This window comes from Myxocyprinus asiaticus, chromosome 13 (genome assembly GCF_019703515.2).
Source record: "Myxocyprinus asiaticus isolate MX2 ecotype Aquarium Trade chromosome 13, UBuf_Myxa_2, whole genome shotgun sequence".
Classification (NCBI taxonomy): domain Eukaryota; kingdom Metazoa; phylum Chordata; class Actinopteri; order Cypriniformes; family Catostomidae; genus Myxocyprinus; species Myxocyprinus asiaticus.
The window spans coordinates 35,800,198-35,822,112 of record NC_059356.1 but is presented as its reverse complement, the minus strand read 5'-3'; the positions used below and the strand labels follow the sequence as shown (position 1 = coordinate 35,822,112).

Below are 21,915 nucleotides of genomic sequence, written 5' to 3'. Positions count from 1 at the left end.
GCCCGTGGGTCGATTTATCATGAACGTTTTTTATTAGATCTTTAATTTATCTGACTTTTGGGCCTATCCCGCATCCACAAGCTTTTAATATGCTCAGGGTTGCCAGATAATAGATGCAACCCCCCAATCAGAGATTTATACTTGCACAAATTGGAAATATTTTGCCTTACGTCATACTTAATTTATGCAGTCTGGCAACCATACATGCGAGTGTCTCGTTTCGAAGGCTGCATGCTAGGTAGGATGCATCCTTTGAAGGCTGCAGTATACCGAATGTCCTCCTTTAAACAAATCTCGTTTAAACGAGACAAACAGAAACAGAAGTTAACATGGTTGCTATGACAGGCACATGATATAATGCGCCGCTCACCATTGGGAAGCGGTTGTGCATAATGTGCAAACTTTATTCCATGTGATTAATGTGAGACACAGAAAACAACATTTTGAACAACAATATTCCTTTCCCGACAATAAGCAGTGGGGAAGAGGGGAACAGTATTGTGTGTCAGGAGCGCTTTGCTGCGCAGGGCAAAGGCTTGCGCAGGGCTTGCGCTGAGGTGGCTGCCTTAGTTTGGGCCACGGCTTTCGTGGCTTTACCAGCGGCTCGGTGTCAACATTTGTCAGTGCTGAGGCAGCTGGTGTGGGGTTTTTAGCTGGGCACTGGACCGAGACAAAGCGGGAGCCACCCGGGTGATGAAGTACTGCTCTGTTTTGGCATAAAATGTCTCATAGCCTGTGATTGTTGTTGAGTCGTGACATAGCGCTCAGCAATTCTATTCACAGAGCCTCAGAAAAGGCAAGCTGGAGACACTGGAGTATCAAATAGAGCGGCTTTTCCTGCGTCAGGCATTTCCGTGAGGGTCAGCCAGATGTGATGATCCAAAAACACCAGGTTGCTCATTGACTTGCCAATGGCCTGTGCAATGATGTTCGCCAGAGCACTGCAGGTGAGCGGAGAGTCTTCTCGTTGCCGTGAAGATACCGCCCGCTGACTCGTGTAGTCGACGGTGAAGCAGTAGAGGGCTTCTTGACGAGAGATGAATCGCTGTCTTGAAGCAAGAAAATTCTGAGGAATGGTGTTTGTGCACCTGCTTTTATAGCGAACAGCTTCGCACCTAAAAGGGCGGGGCTCAAACACCATAGTCAATATTAGAATATTGGCGTTATTGTAGAGAGGTTTCAACTAGGTCGTGTGGAAGAACAACTCCCCATATGCGTTAGCACGCAATGTCAAGTGTACTGAGTCGTAAGGAAACACTAGTTTCACACAAAACTGGATTTGTGAAAACTTTCACAGATTGATTTTACTCAGTTTGATGGTTTCATGCACATTGGCATTGTGAAAAATGAATTTTCTATGCCATAAAACCAATAAATGTCTTATTATTATACAAAATGTGCACCTAGACGTGTCACACTTGGCTTAAATAGACCATCCTGATTTGTGAATTTTTTCACAGATCAGTTTTTGTCATTTAACCAATTTTTAAGTTCTTGAGTCAACAGTTTACCTGAAAAATCAATGTTACAGGCTTTGAGATGTCACATTCTTGAAACATGATAATTATGATGGAAAAACACTAGTTTCACACAACACTGGATTTGTTAAAACTTTCACAGATCGATTTTACTCCATTTGATGGCTGCATGCATATTGGTATTTTTCATCAATCTTAAACTAAGCCATAAAACCAATAAACTTCTTACAGTTCTACAAAATGACCACCTAGATGGGTCACACAAGGCTTAAACAGACCATCCTAATTTGTGAATTTTTTTCACAGATCAGTTTTTGTCATTTAACCCTTTTTTGAATCCTTGAGTCAACAGTTACCTGAAAAATCTGAGTTATAGTAATGGTCTTTCCCATTAATTTCTTATGGTGGGTCAAAAATGACCTGGAACACCACCAGTGTTACTTTTATTTTTTTTTGTCACACGGCCTAAACTCATTGAAAACAGTCCAATTTATTTTTGTGTTCAGATGGCAAATGGCCCACCGAGAAGAAGGATACCATTTTTATTAAAGAAACTGAATCAAAATGGGTCAAAGATGACCCGAACACTGCACAAGGGTTAAACAAAATGACTAGCTAGTTGACGTATCATTCATATAAAAATGTAATTTGTCAACAGCAAACCAAAGCCATCAAACTGATTAAAATTTATCTGTGAAAGTTTTCACAAATCCAGTTTTGTGTGAAACTAGTGTTTTTCCATCATAATTATCATGTGTTTCAGGAATGTGACCTCTCAAAGCCTGTACCACAGATTTTTCAGGAAAAATGTTGACCCAAGAAAACTGATCTGTGAAAACATTCTCAAATCATCAAGGTCTTTTTGAGTCTACTGTGACCTGTGTAGATGGTCAGTTTTTAGAATTATAAGCTGATTTCCTATTATTACTCAAGGCAATGAGGGTATTCAAACGTGACCAAATGTGATTGTGAAAGTTTTCACAAATCAGGCTCTATCTAGAACAAGTAAATTTGCATGAACACAGACTGCATGTTTGCTGAAATGTGAAAGTGAAGACTGAAAAGTGAAGAGTGTTTATTTGTCATCGTCTCGACTCAACTGCTATGAAAAAATCACAAATCAGACTGGTCAAGATGAGAGTGGTTTCAGTCTTCTAGGTGTTCAACTTTTGGAGCTATTTGTATTAGAAAATGAAGAGTCATAAAATTTAAACGACCAATTGCAGAGTGGAGGATGATGTCATCTGAATTCACAAATCATGAAGAATAACATGCAACATTATTTACATGTCTACGACAGCGCATAGCCTGTTTATAGCCAATCAAAGTCTGAATTTCAAACCGCAAACTATCTTTACTGCGGTAAATGATGAAGCCAAGATGGAGACCTCAAAATCATGTCCTGTGTTGTAAGTTCAAATTTATAAATCACATTAGTTCTATTAGCAGTTAATTAGGTTTGATTACCCCATGATTACGGTGTCTTAAATTATATTACATGAACTATCTTTGTAATGATTTTATTTACACATACTGTAAAGTCAGTGGTCAACTAGATATGGCATCTGTAATGTCTGTTAATGTGCCTGTTTTAGTTGTACACCAGTAGTCTTAACAATGATGAGCTATTACACATGTCTATTACCTATTACACATTACAAATGTCTGACATTATTAGCCAGTATTCAGTTACACTGTAAAAAGTGGTAACCTGCAATTATTACCTTAAGGAACCTGATTTAACCCTTGAAAATCAGTTTGTTGTTTTAAAATGTATTCAGACGTTCAGACATCAATTATATATTTTTACTTGAATAAAACTAGTTTAATTTAAATGTTACCATATAGCACATCTTGAGGTTTATATAAAAAAATAAATTAAAAAAATCAGTGCAAAAAATAAACATAAAATGTGCATCATATGTGGTAACAACTTAATGAACTTTTTTTAAGTCAAAAATGCCATTTGCTATGACTAAATTATCAAGCTAATTTAGTGGCAAAACTAAACAAACAAAATAGAACATTTTGCAAACAAACACAATCTGCTTCGCAAAGAAAATCCCGACTCTCAAACAAATAAAAAGCAATTTGCAAATACAAAGGGCCATTTGAGAACATTTTTTAGTTTTTCTAGGGTAGCTGTCATGTAAAACTGGCATTTATTTTTTGCAAATATATTTAATAATACTGAAAGGAATTCATGAAGATTGAACCTAGAGCTCACAACATCTGTTTTTCTCTCCCTGCAGGGCATGAGACTGATGGACCAACTTTAGTGCTTATAACCTCTAAATAATAATCACAGAATGAATGAAGCTATGCCTGTTTTCAGACAACAGAAATCTTCTCTCTGCCTCATAAAGGCATCACAGCATGTGTAAGTTTAATTTAGCAAAAATGTCCCTACTAAGCTCTTTAAATTTGAACATTTTCTGTAACTGGTGGTTTCCTACCCATAAGATTTCTTTTTATTTATATATATATATATATATATATATATATATATATATATATATATATATATATATAGATCTCTACCAGGACAATTGTGACCAACTCATGAGGTGAGCTGTTATTTTGCCATTGTGTTCTGAATAAGAAGGTAATATTTGGATTTTTATTGTGATTTCAGGTATCCATCCTGTCATGCCATGAACTATGTAATTTCTTTGTGTCATAGGTTAACAGTTAAAAAGCAGCTACACTATGTTTTCCAGCTGTGTTCGGTGAGGATACTTCTCTCCGCTTCTCCACTAAACACATGAGTGATAAAAGAATGAATTTGAATTATTTACTTGGGTAAATGCAGAAACATTTTGCCCATCACACTTTATTGCAGGTCACCACTTTTTTTCTGTGTATAAGACATGAGTTATAAGTTTATTTTTTATCATAAAAGCAATTAATATTAACATTGTGTTGACAAAAATTCTGCTCGACACGTGAGACCTAAGACATTTATTTGTCAGGTGGAGTGATGAAGAGTGCCATACCAGAAAACACTTGTCTATGGTAGTGTAAGGAAGTGTTTTATGCATTTAGTACAAACAAAATGTTTTTTTTTTATTATTATTTAAACTTGAAAGTGTTTTGTTGTGTGTTTAAATAAATAATATTAAATGCAACTCTCTTGATATTTTTAATTTCTTGAATTTTCATATACATTTTTTCTAGAATGAATATGCTTTGTGTTATAATATTTGAAAGACATGATGCAAAAAATGTAATTTCAAGTATGTAGTAATAAACTTCTGTGATATACTGATGCTCTTGAACAGCTTCTCAGCAGACTATCAGTTAATTTAGAATTAATTGTAAAAGGAACAAATATTCTGCTCAAGTGGGATGCATTTTTAAACCCTTCGTATTCACATATAACCATGTGGGTTAAATCCAGTATACAACACAAACCCATAATGAGCCTTGGTGTGACCCATATGGGCTGTATAAAGTGGGACCTATATGGGTCTGATGCAGGTTGCCCAGCTGGGGCGCACATTAGCCCCACTCAGATTCTCCACGAGATCCATATGGGCTTATCCGTATAGGGCCAACATGATCCATTTGGGGCCCATACTACAAGCCCATATTGTACCTACATGGGCCTCAGCTTAAAATGTTTGCTGGGATGCTTTGATAAACACCTGGCATGTAATGTTACCACTAGGCCAGTCCTCGTCCTCCTTCCTCTAATTTAATCTTCCTTCCCAAACATCGCGCGGTGTTGTCTGTGTTTTTGGTCGTGAACAGTAGGCCCGGGAGTACGCTTTTGTTTTTCGACACAATCCGCAAGCTGTTCCACTCGCACTCAGGGGATTCCGCTCATTTTAGCCTAGCAACCCAATGTCTCGGCATCTGTTAGCACACCCTTTTAAATGAAATACATTCCCGATGGGAACCTCATTTGACACTAGTCCTACTGCTTTTCTTTTTTTTACGATGCATTAATGGTTCATGACACAACCAGATGCCTTATGCAGTCCATTCTCAGAAGAAGAAACCTCCTTTGACAAATTCCAGAAAAAATAAAAACATGATCTTGTGGACATGAGTTCGAGTGACAAACGTGTCGTGTGTATCTGTCAAAGTTAAGGTTGAACAACAGACTGACCCCTTCACAAAGGATAACATTTTTTGCTAACATAGAAAGGGGTGATTCAACATGCATGCCTTTTAATGCCAAATTCACATACTTTTTACTTTGTCACACACAAATATAATGTACTTCCAATTTATTTCATTTTCATTTTATTAACAAAATAGCTCTGCACATGCATTTACAAATCCAAAGAGAGGGGTTTCCAAATGTGGAAATATTTGTACATCGCTGAATAATCCAGCTTGGCACATAATTTTTTTTTCTCTCCTTCTTTTTTAAACACAGCAATAACATTTTATTGAAACACATACAAGTCAGCACAAACAAAGGTCTTATCAATTAGATCAGAGTTTAAAGTGGCATGATGACAACCAGGGAAGTACAATAAATAGAATCACATGCTTCCACATTCACACAAACACATTATTAAATAAAAGTCCATCAGACCCTGCCGAGAAGACATGCTGTCAAAGAAATGTGTCATGTCCAAAGACACTCAGATAGCTTACTACTTTTTTCTTAGACTGCTGACAATAGTATGTAAGAGGGATTTTTTTTGAGATTCTTGATAAAAAATGTCCTTGCCTAACCCAGACTCCACACACTCGTAAACATACGCACGCAAATTGGTGCTCCGATGTGGGGCGGGGGGTCTCTATACTCACACCATCTGGAGCTCTTGAATATACAGCTGCTAAAAACTTGCAAGCACACACATACACACAAAAATTGAAGTTCAGTTACTTTGCATAATTATTTTTGTTGCAGTTTCGAGGTTTCCATTAGAAAGAGTGCTGGGGAAATTCCTTTTTTTCCTAAACATTCTTATTTTCCCTCCCATGCAAAATCATAGGGGCCTCTTTAAAGGGAAAAATTATAACCAGAAGAGGAAACAAAGTCAAAGGAACAAATCTACAGTACATTGCATCAAAGAACATAAAAGAAGCACAATTCACTAAGCACATTTATGTACATCAAATTCTCTCTTTTTGTGTTACTATTAAACAACATCATAAAAAAATCCTAGAAACCCTATTTTAATTAAATGATATGGGCACTGTTAAATAGAATTCAATGTATTTAAAAAAAAACAAAAAGCTAATAAAAAAAGAAACCTAATCAATGTTTAAAAGTACAAAAAACAAGTCAAGTCTGGCTTAAAGTAACCTTAAATCTAATGCCACAATCTTCAGCATAGAAAAGTATCGCTGAATTTCTGATATGTAAAGAGTTTATTTTTTTCTTTAAATTATAAATCAAGATTACTTGCATGCATTCATGCAATCACATCTCCGCCTCATCCTCAGCTACACACAGGCACACACAATGGTGTTCTATGGCATGTTTTCCTCAGTCAGCACGACTGCATAGTAGCACATTGTCTTTATTGTGACAAACAGTATTTGGTCTTCCATGGCATCTTCACAACTGAAACATCCCACAAAAAGGCAAAAGTCTCACAATTTGGAATGTGGCAGTAAGAGAGAAAACGGAAGACTCTTCACACAGTTTGGGCCAGTGTGTATATGTATTTGCGTATCAGTGTGTATCATTAGGTAAATATGTGCATTGCATGGCTTGGAGAGCATCTGGATTTTGTCAACCCTCATGTGGGGCTGCAGCACCATTAAACTCTCAACGTATCCAAGTTAAACCTACTACTTGGATCAGTTATATAAAGTTTGTTTGGCAAAATATGTTCTTATCAAGACACAAGTATTGAAGCAACAGCGATAATGCACCTGAATGAACATTTCAGATGTATTTACAGTGTGGTTCATAAGACTGTGTGGCCGTCTATTCAGCAATTATTCATTTAACCAGCAGGGGACAGTATAAGAATAGAATGGGATCTTGATCCAACAGTTGAATATAATAACTTATAAACTAATCAAAACTTCATGGACCACAAAAACATGAGGGGCATTGGACTGATGGCTTTTTGTGCTGTAACACCCATACTGCATCGGTGGGTGACGATAAAATGTGTACTGTATATATTTGTCTGTGTGTGTTTGTAAGTGTAGATTTACATCAGCTTATTTCACAGAAGAAGAACTGTTCAGTTTTGTGCGGTTTTAAAAACCACATTGTACCACCACTGCTTTGTAAAGTAAAATGCACTGGTATATCATTGCACTGTTACAACTTAGCATTGTGATGTAAAAGGTGCTGTTTAATGTTAGAAACAGGAAGACAGCTGGCTCGGAATTGAATCATAGTGTCATCACTCTTCCAAAGGGATCCGACAGGAAGACTTTCTCCACTTTTTTTTCCTAAACAGTTCCAAACTTCAAGACGAATGGGTTTTACTGCATTGTGGAGGGGATGTTCTCAAAGTTAGACATAATCTTCAGAGCAAAAGATTACTTTAGGAAGATTAAGGAAAAATTCATCTCATTCTTGGAGTTTCCTTAAGGCACTTAAAGCATTTCAAAAAAATGTACAGCATATTTTCCATTTGTATGTGGTCTTAGTCTGTGAGATACACACAATATTTTGTGTTTTAAAAAAGTTGGTTTGAAAGACACTGAAAAGAGAACTCATGAAAAAGAAAGTATAAATGTATAAGGGGTGTGTTAATCTTCTAAGACTTTAAGGAATATTCTGGGTTCAATACATGTTAAGCGCAATCTACGGCATAACAATAATTACCACAAAAATAATTTCGACTCATCCCTTCTTTTCTTTAAAAAATGCAAAAACTGAGATTACAGAGAGGAACTTATATTGTAAGTGAATGGGGCCAATATTTGGAGGGTTTAAAAGCAGAAATGTGAAGCTTATAATTTTATAAAAGCACATACATTAATTATTTTAAATAAAATTGTGTATTATTTGAGCTGTAAAGTTTAAATTGTCATCATGGCAACAAAGTTGTTGAAACTTGGATATACCTTATCACAGAAAATGTTAGTAAATTATTTCATCTCACTAAAATCATATTAACATGCATATTGTTTACGTCTTGTGGCTGTACTTTTGAAACAGTGAGTATTTTAAAGTTCACGGATTGGCACCATTCACTTCTATTGTAAGTGCCTCACTATAATCCAGATTTTTGGAGGGACAAGTCAAAATACAATTTTTGTGGTAATCAACATTATGCTACTAATACTGGCAATTGTGCTTAACTTGTATTGAACCCTGAATATGTAATGTAACTGTTCGCTGAGTATAGTTCTCAGGTGTGTGTGTGTGTGTGAATGTCAGATCCAGACAGATGGTTTGCCTTCTCCTGACTTGCTACTGCTGCTGCTTCCAGCGCTCCCTGATTTGCTGTGCTTGGGCCGGTGCTTTCGCTCCTTTTGTGGTGCTGTAGTGATGTTACTCTGAGGCTTTTCATCAATGTTATGGTTGTCGTTCAGGTCATCGTGGTTATTATTGGCATGGTGCTGCAAGGTGTAGGCTTGAATCGCTGCTTCTAATTGTATGACGTCTTTGTTGATCGGCGGTGGCCGCGTCTCACCTGCTGATGGAAAGTTGTCCTCATTGGAGCCGTATTGTTGCTGCTCCTCCTGTGCAATGTTGGCACGGTTCTGCTTGCAAGCCATCTTGGCATTGCTCAAGTCTGTGTATGGCATGGTCTCAGGCTTTACCACAATGTTGTAGCCCGGTGGTGCAGAAGGGGTGTTCCATGAGAAGGGATAACCAACATAGTCTGCTTCTTTTACACCTCCCCCAACCACACCTCCTAGCTCTCCCTCGCTTAGCGCTGGCCCGCCCACTCCGACTGACAACCCCCCTGCCGTAAGCAGGCCCAGTTGGTATTCATCCTCTGTTGTTGCTGCATTTCTTTTGCGGAGAACGTCGCTAATGGTTCCCACTCCGAGGTGGATCATTTCCCATAGGTTTAGTAGCAGGCAAAGGCAGCTGACGCCATACATTATTCGGAGGAAGATGGTCTTTTCTGTAGGGCGTGAGATGTAACAGTCCACGTGGTGTGGGCAGGGCTTATCCGAGCACACAAAAACTGGTTCCACGCGAAAGCCGTAAAGCAGATACTGTCCAGCTAGAAAGCCCGCCTCCAGCACGGAACGTGTTAGCAGCTGTAGAACATACACTCGCATCAGCCCGTCGTCACGGATGCGCCGGCGTCCATCATGCCTCACTTTGGGCTTGGGCCGTGGTGGCACCAACTCCCGACGTGAGGTGTCTATCTCAGGCACTTCGTAGATCATGGGGTCATCCTCCCGTTCCTCTTCCCCATCCTCGTGTCCTGCTCGGTGCTGCCGTGCCCCAAAATACATCTTTCTTGGCCTTCGCTGGGTGTATCCGCCCTCTGTCCCGTCAGCTGCTGGAGCCACGGGCCCTGCTCCACCCCGTGACTCCTCACTGTGGGAGATCTTATTGGCTGCGTAGCCCATGTAGAGCAGAGAGGGCAGGGCAGACAGTATGATCTGGAAGACCCAGAATCGCACGTGTGAGAGTGGTGCAAAGGCATCATAGCAGACATTCTCGCATCCCGGCTGACCCGAGTTGCAGACAAACTTGCTCTGCTCATCGTAGTATATGGACTCACCGCCCACTGCAGTCAGGACAATACGGAAGACAACTAGTGTGGTGAGCCAGAGTTTCCCCACCGACGTGGAGTGGTGCTGGATCTCTTCCAGCAGACGTGTCAGGAAGCTCCAGCTCATGACGTCTGATGACAACGGGGCAGACAGCGTCCCACACTGCACAGCTCACAGACTCTATGGACAAACAGAGAAAATCTCATGTAAGAACAGAACAATGGAAAGACCATAACTTAAAGGGATAGTTCACCTTAAAAAGAAAATTCTATCATATTTACTCAGCCTCATGTTCTAAAACCGTGTGACTTTCTTTCTTTTGTGGAACACAAAGGGAAATGTTACACAGAATGACAACTTCAGTCACCATTCAATTTCATTCTATAGAAGACTAACATGCTGCATAACATCTCTTTCTGTATTATATGGAAGAAAGAAAGTCATATGGGTTTTGAAAAAACACAAGGGTGCACAAATGATGAAATTTTTTGGGGGGTGAACTGTTCCATTAAAATAATGGTAAGTGTCCCCTCATGTCAGCGCCGCCCTGTCCCTTCGAAATCTAAAAAAAACAAACAACAACAACAACTATAAAGTGCTACTTTATACTGAATACCGTTACTGTCATTTAAAATTACTCGAACCGTGTTATAAGATTATGGCCATAACGCACCCACCCCAAACAGTTTTTTTTATTTATTTTGTTATGAATTCTGAAAAAGTCTTTTTTGCTTCAATTATGACATCACTGATGACATTAAAATGACAAAAAAATCATAATTGACAGATACTTTAAAACAAATGAAAATTAATTAGGTGAACCCAAAGGAATGAGGTGATCTTGTCAATCTGATTCCAAAAAAATCGGATTGATGAAGTTCACAAGAAAGTTCTCAGCAAACTGCTTCTAAATATGTTGAAGCATATACTAGGTTGGTAAATTGAATTTCTTTGAACACTTGTCATGTTATGTTTATGTGTTCAGCTAGCGATACTGCTCGATAAGAGGTCAACTGAGAGTTAATAGACTCAATGAATGGAACTCTCCCTTTCACACTCACATACACAGACACAATTACCTTGAGCAGTGAGCCTGAACCACACAAATCTTCCCTAAGGAAAAACAGATTTAGACAGGCTGTGGTGAGCAGGTGCCTATATGACCTCTCTGGTTTGCCTCTGCTTGGTGGTTTTTTGTTTGGTTTTGTTTTTAATGAATGTTTGGATTCCTGCTTCCAGTAATGCATAAGAGGCATTGATTGCTATGACCATATTAGGACACGTCTGAGCAGTCCAACACAAGGGATACACAGATAATTCAATATGTGCCCAAGTAAGTCTATAGTGTGTGTGAGAGAGAGCAAGAAAACAGAAAGACCCAAGAGAAGAGACTCTAACCCTCCTCAAAGGTCACTGTTATCCTCTCCCAAAAATCGTATTTCCAACTCCAGGTGCAGAGGGTCCAGGGCTTTCTTGCCCCACCTGCCGAGAAAGGACCTCAGCAGTGGACATGCGCCCTTCACCTTTAATCTGCGATTCACTACACTGGTAGAGGCACTAGGGATGAAGAACATAGACTTACAGTGTGACTCATATGTAGACACACAAACATGCTAGCGAATACACTTATGCAATCACGTCCTCAAACCACAAAAAATGTATAGATCACAAGACGGATCCACTTGTCACTCTGAAGCATCTGTCCTTGAATGACTGCCCATCCTGTTATGCATGCCCCCATCCAACTCCCCACATCTCACACGCTTCTCTTTCTCTATCATACTCTCTCTTTTTCAAGGTTGAAATACAGTAACACTCGCCTCCAAAGGGATCAAGGGACTTTGTTTTGTGTCTGTGACTGCTAAGTACAAATGGACATAAATACACACACACACATTCCTGCACACACACAGGATTTTGCCACAGGGAGTCAACCAAAAGCCATTGAACTGTACAGAAATGTTTCTGTTTATTAGACATGCATGCACGAAATGTAATGTGCCTCAACACTACTGTCACAACAGACTTGTCTGATATACTGTTACAATGTCAATGGGCTCTCTGGGGCAGGGCATCCCCTGTGGTTTAATGCTAAGTTAAATAAATAATTGTTTGGTATGTATTAAATTATTCACAAAAATACTTAATGAGAGTTATTAGAGTTATTGTAAAAAACAACTAGCATCAACATAGAGCTTAAAGCAATTAAAAAACACAAAGACAATTCAGCTCATCCAACCAAAACCCATATAGGCTATTGTGCTCTTGTACTCCATTAAATGGCATGTTATATGTTATAAAATGGTCACTTCTGAGTCTGACTCTAAATTAGGATTGGATGAGCCATGTTTGAAGATGTTGTAAAATGGCCCAAAATGCACACCTGTGACTGCATATTCTGTATTAATGTGGCAAGGTTCTGTGATGCTTGGCAGCCGTACATAGCTTACAGTTAGGCCAAATTAATAAACTGTTTACAATAATTATTAAGGAATTTAAGATTTATTGAACATTAGTGTCTATTATCATATACTGTTGCAGATGTTTTCAATAAATTACTTGAGGCCATGTGTAAAAGCAAGGCCATAACCATGTCTTGAACATTGGGGGGTACCAAACCATTTTGGGGGTGGGGGTCGCGTTGATGTCACAAATATAATTGTCCTCTTTGGTCCTTTAAAATAGTAAAGGCTCTGAATGCAATCATTTTCTGAATAAAGGCTTTAAATGCGATAAAGTCCCAAAATGTTTATAATTTTTGGTTTTAAAAGATTTTTTTTTCACACAGAAGTTCACACAGTCCAAGACTACCACTGTGTCTGTATTGCTAGCAATTTGCCAGTTTTAGTCATCTTTTCTTTCTTTTTTTTGTATCAAAGAAAAGACTAATATAATTTGAATTTCTTTTAATAACTGATGTAGCTGTAAAATGACATGACTGTGTGAGCTGTCTAGCAAAAAGAAAATACACAAAATTATTTACTGCCATCAAGTTGTCCCTCATTGTGTTTTTTTCCCCAGTAGAATCTTAACACAATTTTTTCTTCGAGAACCCAAACGCTGCTCTTTTCCATACAAAAACAGCTCATATTGAGCACTACTGTTAATGTCCAAAGAAAAAAAATCATTATTACTACAGCATAAAAGTAGTCCATACAACACAAAGCTGATTTATGGCTCCAGAAAGCTTGGAATATAGTGCACGAGTAATATGGACTACCGTTATGATGTCTTTATACTGAATCTTTAATAGTGCTTTATAAACTTTTATTCTATGGAATAGAGCTGCTTAAAATATCTATTTTATGTCCCAAGAAAAAGTAACAGCATGTTGGTTTTGAACAACATAAGGGTGAGTAAACATTTTCCATTTTTAGGTGAACTACTCCTTTAACTGGTGGCTCATCTTCAAAATAAAATGGTCTCTTTTAAAAGAGATGCTGTACAAAATTCAGAATTAATTAAAGACATAAAGAAATTATTTAGAAAATCTTAAATTGATTTTAAATTATTACCTAATAATATTTGCAAAAATATATCAGACTGTCCTTGCCACAACCTAAAAACTCAATTGAAGCCACAAGTCACAGGTCTTACCATGTTCTAGTTTTAATCTGAGGGTAAAAATGCTCTACTTTGAGTTATAGATCATTTTCTAAGACAATATCAAGTGAATTTTCTAAAAAGGTACTTCAGAAACTTACCAGATAACCATATTCATTCAGTTCCTTTACAATATACACACATTCGCTCTTTGTCTTAAGCCTGATATGCTGAAAACCGCTCCATTAATATTTTCACATTCAGAATTATGAATGACAAATGAATCACGTACTGTACGTGACATATTTTTATTTAAAAACGGCAAATTTCACCAAATGGTGAATAGTTTGCGCCACTGGAAATTACTGTTGATCAGTACAACATTTCAATCATAAAATAGTGGGCAAATATTGCATGTTTAGTTATATACTGACATCTTACATGACTCTAACACTCACATGCATGTGTGCTGCGTGGCGCTGGAATAATCCACGAGGTTCCCACTCAGCTTTTTAAATTTGAGTCCCGCCTTCATTGATTTGATTGGCTATCTCAAATGACATTGGTTGTTTCAAGGAGCACAATACGACGATACTTGAACAAAAATGAGCTGCATGGTCGAGTTGCCAGAAAGAAGCCAATGCCACAAAAAAGCCTGGTTACAATATGCCCAACAACACCTTGACATGTCTCACAGCTTCTGGCACACTGTAATTTGGAGTGACAAGACCAAAACAGAGCTTTATGGTCACAACCATAAGCACTATGTTTGGAGAGGGGTCAACAAGTATTGTGCTCCTTGAAACAACCACACCGTCTTTTTCCAGAGCAGCCTGTATTTCTCCTGAGGTTACCTGTGGATTTTTCTTTGTATCCCGAACAATTCTTCTGGCAGCTGTGGCTGAAATCTTTCTTGGTCTACCTGACCATGGCTTGGTATCAAGAGATCCCCAAATTTTCACCTCCTTAATAAATGATTGAACAGTACTGACTGGCTTTTTCCATCTTTATAAAGTTCCGTTACCTTGTTACGCAGGTCTTTTGACAGTTCTTTTCAACCTCCCTATGGCTCAGTATCTAGCCTGCTCAGTGCATCCATGTGAGAGCTAACAAACTAAAGACTATTTATACACAGACACTAATTGCAATTTAAAAAGCCACAGGAGTGGGAAATTAACCTTTAATTGCCATTTAAACCTGTGTGTGTCACCTTGTGTGTCTGTAACAAGGCCAAACATTCAAGGGTATGTCAACTTTTGATCAGGGCCATTTGGGTGATTTCTGTTATCATTATGAATTACTATGTGATAATAAATGGCTTCATATGATCACTATCCTTAAATAAAAGACAGTTGTGCTCAAAAGTTTGCATACCCTTGGAGAATTGGTAATATATGTACCATTTTTAAAGAAAACATGAGTGAGCAGGCAAAACACATTTCTTTTATTTCTTATGGGATTCATATTCAACTGTAGGTTATAACAGAATGTCACAATCATAAAACAAAACATGGCAACAATGAAAAAAATGAAATGACCCCTGTTCAAAAGTCTGCATATCCTTAGTTCTTAATACTGTGTATTGGCCCCTTTAGCTTCAATGAGAGTGTGCAGTCTTTTGTAATAGTTGTCTATGAGACCCCAAATTCTTGCAGGTGGTATAGTCGCCCATTCGTCTTGGCAAAATGCCTCCAGGTCATGCAAAGTCTTTGGTCGTCTTGCATGAACCGCACGTTTGAGATCTCCCCAGAGTGGCACGATGATATTAAGGTCAGGAGACTGTGATGGCCACTCCAGAACCTTCACCTTTTTCTGCTGTAACCACTGGAGGGACAACTTGGCCTTGTGCTTAGGGTCATTGTCGTGCTGGAATGTCCAAGAGCGTCCCATGCGCAGCTTTCATGCAGAAGTATGCAAATTGTCTGCTAGTATTTTCTGATAACATGCTGCATTCATCTTGCCATCAATTTTCACAAGATTCCCCGTGCCTTTAGAGCTCACACACCCCCAAAACATCAGTGAGCCACCACCATGCTTCACAGTGGGGATGGTATTCTTTTCACTATAGGCCTTGTTGACCCCTCTCCAAACATAGGGCTTATGGTTGTGACCATAAAGCTCTGTTTTGGTCTCGTCACTCCAAATTACAGTGTGCCAGAATCTGTGAGGCGTGTCAAGGCGTTGTTGGGCATATTGTAACCGGGCTTTTTTGTGGCATTGGCGCAGTAAAGGCTTCTTTCTGGCAACTCGACCATGCAGCTCATTTTTGTTCAAGTATCGTCGTATTGTGCTCCTTGAAACAACCACACCGTCTTTTTCCAGAGCAGCCTGTATTTCTCCTGAGGTTACCTGTGGGTTTTTCTTTGTATCCCGAACAATTCTTCAGGCAGTTGTGGCTGAAATCTTTCTTGGTCTTCCTGACCTTGGCTTGGTATCAAGAGATTCCTGAATTTTCCACTTCTTATTAAGTGAGTGAACAGTACTGACTGGCATTTTCAAGGCTTTGGACCTTTTCCATCTTTATAAATTTTCATTACCTTGTTACGCAGGTCTTTTGACAGTTCTTTTCTGCTCCCCATGGCTCAGTATCTAAATTATTATATAACCAAGTCAACAAAAGTGTCAATGAAGAGCATGCTTAAGGTATAAAATGAGACAAGTGATTTTTTAAGAAAACAAAGAAAAATCAAGGTAAATATCACTTACGAGAATATTGTATTGCGCGTCATTTCCAATCAAGCTGTAATTTTGCAAAATTATGCAAAAATGTTGAAAATATAATTTAATTGTGAACATTTAGCACACATCAAATTTTAGCTATGAAATGAGTCTTAGCAAGACAAAGGAGTTGGCCATTAGATTACAAAAACGTTAAAATGTCATTTTCATCACTGTCATTTCCAACAAGGAATTCTATTAAACACAAAACAGAATTTGAGATGTGGTGGAAATAAGTAAGGAATAATTGACAACAGACCGTTGAATTATTGAAAAATAATGGTAATACCTTTACACCTCGGGTGTGCATTATTTTTCAATAATTCAATGGGCCGGAGTCAATTATTCCACTTATACCACGGTTACCACACCTTAAGACATTTTCTGGTTTTCATCCCTAAAACACTCTTGTGAATGGAACTACTTTCTTCCACCACTGATTCAGCGTCTTGCTTTGGTTGCTAGTTAAAAAACATCACTTTTGAACTAGCAAAAGGGGATAGCGAGGCTTGCGCTGCTTTACTGGAGCACTTACTGGAGTAATAAGGTAGTGCTTTTGTGTGTGTGTGAGAGAGAGTTTGTTTTTGAGTGATTGAAAGAGAGAAACTCAGAAACTGAGAGAGATTACCTTTATTGTTGCAGCTCTTGTCAGAAGTAACATCCCTTCAAAATCGCTAAGATGTATGTTTAAGCACTTCTCAGCATCAGCGAGTGTCGCCATTTTTGTTTATAGCTTCTCCAATGTAAACCTTCACAACTGTTTTCAACCCTGCTGAGATGCAGGTGTGCGCTGACATGACGGCTCTTTTTATCGCTCGCAAGTAAGTGTGGGCGTAATGCGTATAATCTATGTGTGTCCACGTGTGTGAGAGCTTAAGAGAGGTGGAGGGGAGCGTGAGGGTGTTTCCTGAAGATATTTCATATAATATAGAAACTGTTGTATTGATCAAGTATATCTAGCTTTGATACAGCTCAAGCCTTCATTGCTAGTTTGAAAACGTCACTTTAGAATGGAGGAGCAATGGAGGATGCCCTGCTTTTCAGCATTGGTGTGTGTGTGTGTGTGTGTGTGTGTGTGTGTGTGTGTGTGTGTGCATGCGTGTGTATGTGTATAAGCGTGTGTAAGTGTGGGTGAGACAAGGAGCGCGAGGGCGCTTTAAACCGAAATGAAAATAAATGTAGGATATTATAGACATTGTTTGATGTTCTTAACAAATTTAATTTAACCAATATGGTTATTTTGCTGTGGTAGCATGCACGGTGTATGTATGTATGTAAGTGTGTGTGTGTGTGTGTGTGTGTGTGTGTTGGGTGTGATAAGAACGAAAGAGAGAGAGAGAGAGAGAGAGAGAGAGAGAGAGAGAGAGAGAGAGAGAGAGAGAGAGAAAGAGAGAAAGAGAGGGAGCCCAAGGATGCTTTTCAAATTAAATTTAAATAAATGTAGGATATTAAGACATTGTTTTTCATTCTTATCCAATGTACTTAACCAATGTCTTTGCTTTAATTGGTTATTTTGTTGTGGTAGCCAGTAGGGCTCTTTGAAATAACTGAAATAATTTGGCGAAGTGATTTTGGAACCGTTATGCGGTCAAGATCTGGAACTACTTCATAGCTGTGCGTTAACTTGAAAAATAATTGCACACATTAGAACGTCTGTCAACCAATCAGAATCAAGCATTCAACAGACCCATGGTATAACACTAAACTAAAAGTTCCCGAGTTGAAGAAACACCCATATAGATAGTTTTTTTTTTTTTTTTTTTTTTGTAGCACAGAACAAGCTCTTTACTATCTCATACACTGCGTTTACAATCAAGTCTTTGGCCTGAATGCATTTGGATCATTCCTGATATAATGAGAAAAATGGGGAATTTATAGCCATTGTTCCTCATCTCTAGCATGCACACACACGCACACACACACACACACACACTTAGTTTTTATGTCCTGCCCCTTGGCAGGAAGAGACAGTGTACATGCTCATCAAAATGCCCCTGTGCCCATGTCAAAGCCAATCTATACCCTTCATTCGTCCATCAACACTCTCTCCAAATTCACAGATATAATACTTGTCATATCAAGACATAAGACAAATGTCACATCCAGTCCACAGAAACACACTACATGAATACAGAGTTCTGAGCTGAAGTCAAGTCAGGTCAAATAGCACTAATGTCTGCCTGTAAAATCACACAAACACAATGTGAAAGTACTGTACTCACACATACTCTACATTCTGTCTTCTGTTCCTTTATGAGTCTGCTTCCCCTCTTCTTCCTTTCATCCCTTTATACTCCTTCCTTTCTTCTCTTTTAAAGAACAGTCTTGAAGATCAATGATGAATGAACTTACATTAACACTAGAAACATACATACACATAAGTGTGTTTATGTGCATGTGCATCGCCATAAAGAATGCGCAGAGGGGAGTCTCAACACTCACAATAGCCCTTTTACCCTGTTTCCCCCAAAAATCTGGGTCAGAGAGGGTTGTGGTTAGAGGGGGAAGTGTTATGGTTTTGATGTGGGCTGCTGGGTGGGTTAATATCCCTGACTGTGTGGAACAGACAATGATGCGTGGAGAACAAGAGAGGAAAGCTGAAATCAGGGGTGATGTTCAGCCTGTAATTAGAAACCAGAAGATTTCCGTAATATCCTTCCTCTACACACACATTCACAAATGCAAAGACATGCCATGCACACAGATAAGTGAGTAAACAAGATCTCTCTCTTAACCTTATTGCCTACCCCCACCACTTCGTCTGTAAAGCCGAAACATGCTGTTGGAAGGAGAGGAACTTCTTAATGTTTGCTCTTCTATTCATCTGCCCATCTTTGGTCAGGGCTTAAATTAGAGCTTGCAGTGACCTCCAGCTCATGCATTCTTATCCAAACACTGTTTCCCCCTATTTCTTATCTATCCCCCCTCTCTCATTATGTCTTTCTCTCACAGTAAAGAGTGAGGCAAGATTACAATCACAGGATTTCACAGCTACTTCTACCGACAGTGAGAGGGAAAAAAAACCATATTAAAATTCGACACACATTCCCCAAGTGAGATAAGCAAACAATCATTTTAATGTGACTACATTAGTTTTGCAGAGAGAGAGAGAGAGAGAGAGAGAGAGAGAGAGAGAGAGAGAGACATTCTGGTGCTGGTGTGTTCAATGAAAACATTTTCCCCATAAATATGAAATATTTGTAAATATAGTATAGTAAATATTTGTTACAGAGGCAGTTTGTTGTAGATTAAGGTCTGGTAATTGTGTAAAGATTATAGTTTCACTGTTAATTCAACATGATATATGATTAGTTTATGACAGAATCTAATAATGGCCCAGCATAACTTTTTTTGGCCCTACTTATCTCTTATTGTTCAGTATCATATATTCTCTTGTTTTATGTGCTTTTAACTCTTATGTTTGTGCTTCTATAGCATGCTAATGTCGCAGATTAACTTCTAGCGTGAGTTCATATAATCATTAAGAGTGGGCTGAACTTGACGTCCAAAACGTAAGGGTTTCGAGCATGATATCTGACTCGAATGCTTTAGAATGGTCCCAGAAGTGAGCTAAGCTGCCATTTATATACACTCAGTGACCACTTTATTAGGTACACCTGTACACCTAATTATTCATGCAATTATCTAATCAGCCAATTGTGTGACAGCAGTGCAATGCATAAAATCTTGCATATATGGGTCAGGAGCTTCAGTTAATGTTCACATCAACCATAGGAATGGGGAAAAATGAGTACTCAGTGATTTCGACCATGGCACGATTGTGTGTGCCAGACGGGCAGGTTTGAGTATTTCCGTAACTGCTGATCTCCTGGGATTTTTCAGTCTGTAGAGTTTACTTAGAATGGTGCCAAAAACAAAAAACAGCCAGTGAGTGGCAGTTCTGCGGACGGAAAAGCCTTGTTGATGTGAGAGATCAACAGAGAATGGCAGACTGGTTCAAGCTGACAGAAAGGCTATGGTAACTCAGATAACCTCTCTGTACAATTGTAGTGAGCAGAATAGCATCTCAGAATGCAAAACATGTCAAATCTTGAGGCGGATGGGCTATAACCGCTGAAGACCATGTCAACTGGCTGTAGAGAACAGAAATGGTATTAAAAGTGACAAATGAGTCACGTGGTTCTCTTCTTTGGACACAAATTACATGGAACAACTTTTACTCTCTGTCATGGTCCCGTCAGACAAAAACCCAACCTGACAAGGTGACAGGACCGTGACATTCTCAACACGCTGTGAAAGGATCTCGTTGCTGAGTACTCCACCACTATACTACACAACTACTGGTGTGTGAAATATGAACATTTTCCAGCCAGTTGCCAAATATATACATTTTAGTTGCAGAGTGATTTCCTCTTATTGTCCAGTAGTGGAGGTTTGCACATAAAGTATAAGATTGATCTTGGGATTTAAGAATCAATATCGAGATCGTTCAAATGATCGCGATGCATTGAAAAATCAATCATTTTTACCCAACCCTATAAGGCACTACAGTGTATTTGTAAGCAGGAAGTTATGTCCATTTGTCCTGAAATATGTATTAAATATGCACCAGACTGAATCAGAGTTGTACATTTTTATTGTATGGTCTTTCATGCAATTTGACCACAACTTTTTCAATTTTGTGTTTTAATCAGCCAAGGTTAACTATTAGCCTGTCTGTTTGGATAGATGACAACTGTTGCAGTTGAATCTGGTTTCGATTTGGCTTGAAAATACAATGCATGCTTGTAAGAGGGAAATACTTTGCATATGATTATGTATGTAGAGGGGGGAGGTGTACTAGAGTGGAAACATAATGTGCTAGAGTGAGGCTTGAGGCATTTATAAGTGTTATGAATACGCAGTTACACATAAACCCTGCTAAATACATAACAAAGAGAGAAATCACTGCCTTAATGTACTTCGGTCACAGTATATTTTTTATGTTCATAATGCCTTGTTAAATGCTTATTTTATTTTATATTGTATAGTGTATATTGTTATAGTTTTTTTTATTTGTATTAATTACCTGGCACCTTATATTAATGATATTTTTATTGTTATTTGTTACTGTTTTATTATTATTTTTTGTCTTTTCATAATCTGTTTTGTGTACAGTATTAATGCTTTGGCAATACTGTATATAAACACATTCATGATAATAAAGTACTTTCAAATTTAAACTGAAATTGAGAAAGAGAGAGAGAGAGAGAGAGAGAGAGAGAGAGAGAGAAAGAAAGAGAGAGAGAGCGAGAGAGAGAGAGAGAGAGAGAGAGAGAGAGATATACCTCTACCTCCCCAGGCATCCCAGCACCTGGCTATGTACCTAGCACTTCCTAATTAGTGGTAAGAGGGCAGATATTTAATTAGTGTTAAGAAGGCAGACAGCACTGTAAAGAACAAATTGGGAGGTGTGTATAACATGCTAGGATTAAAAGTGTTTGTTTTTGTGATTAAATGCTGGATCTATTTTGGTATTCTATCTTGGAATTATTTCAAATTTTAGTTTTATATAAGACCTCCTGCCGAGGTAAAACAGGGATAAAAAGTTACATTTCTA

General features: G+C 38.4%; 1 protein-coding gene and 1 long non-coding RNA gene across 3 annotated transcripts in view; one reads left to right on the top strand and one right to left on the bottom strand.

Moving 5' to 3' along the window:
- Positions 1-2,416: 2,416 nt before the first annotated feature.
- Positions 2,417-4,484, top strand: LOC127450302 (uncharacterized). The gene is made up of 3 exons (XR_007898943.1): positions 2,417-3,858; positions 4,012-4,045; positions 4,162-4,484. It is a non-coding gene; the product is annotated as an uncharacterized LOC127450302 (long non-coding RNA).
- Positions 4,485-8,265: 3,781 nt separating this feature from the next.
- Positions 8,266-21,915, bottom strand: part of LOC127450298 (gap junction gamma-1 protein-like) — a 64,836-nt gene continuing 51,186 nt past the window's right edge. For both annotated transcript variants that reach the window (XM_051714265.1, XM_051714264.1), the window contains exon 2: positions 8,266-10,274. In XM_051714265.1, the coding sequence (XP_051570225.1) occupies positions 8,790-10,220 (1,431 nt within the window). In that variant the 5' untranslated portion in view covers positions 10,221-10,274 and the 3' untranslated portion in view covers positions 8,266-8,789. The remainder of the gene's footprint in view (positions 10,275-21,915) is intronic.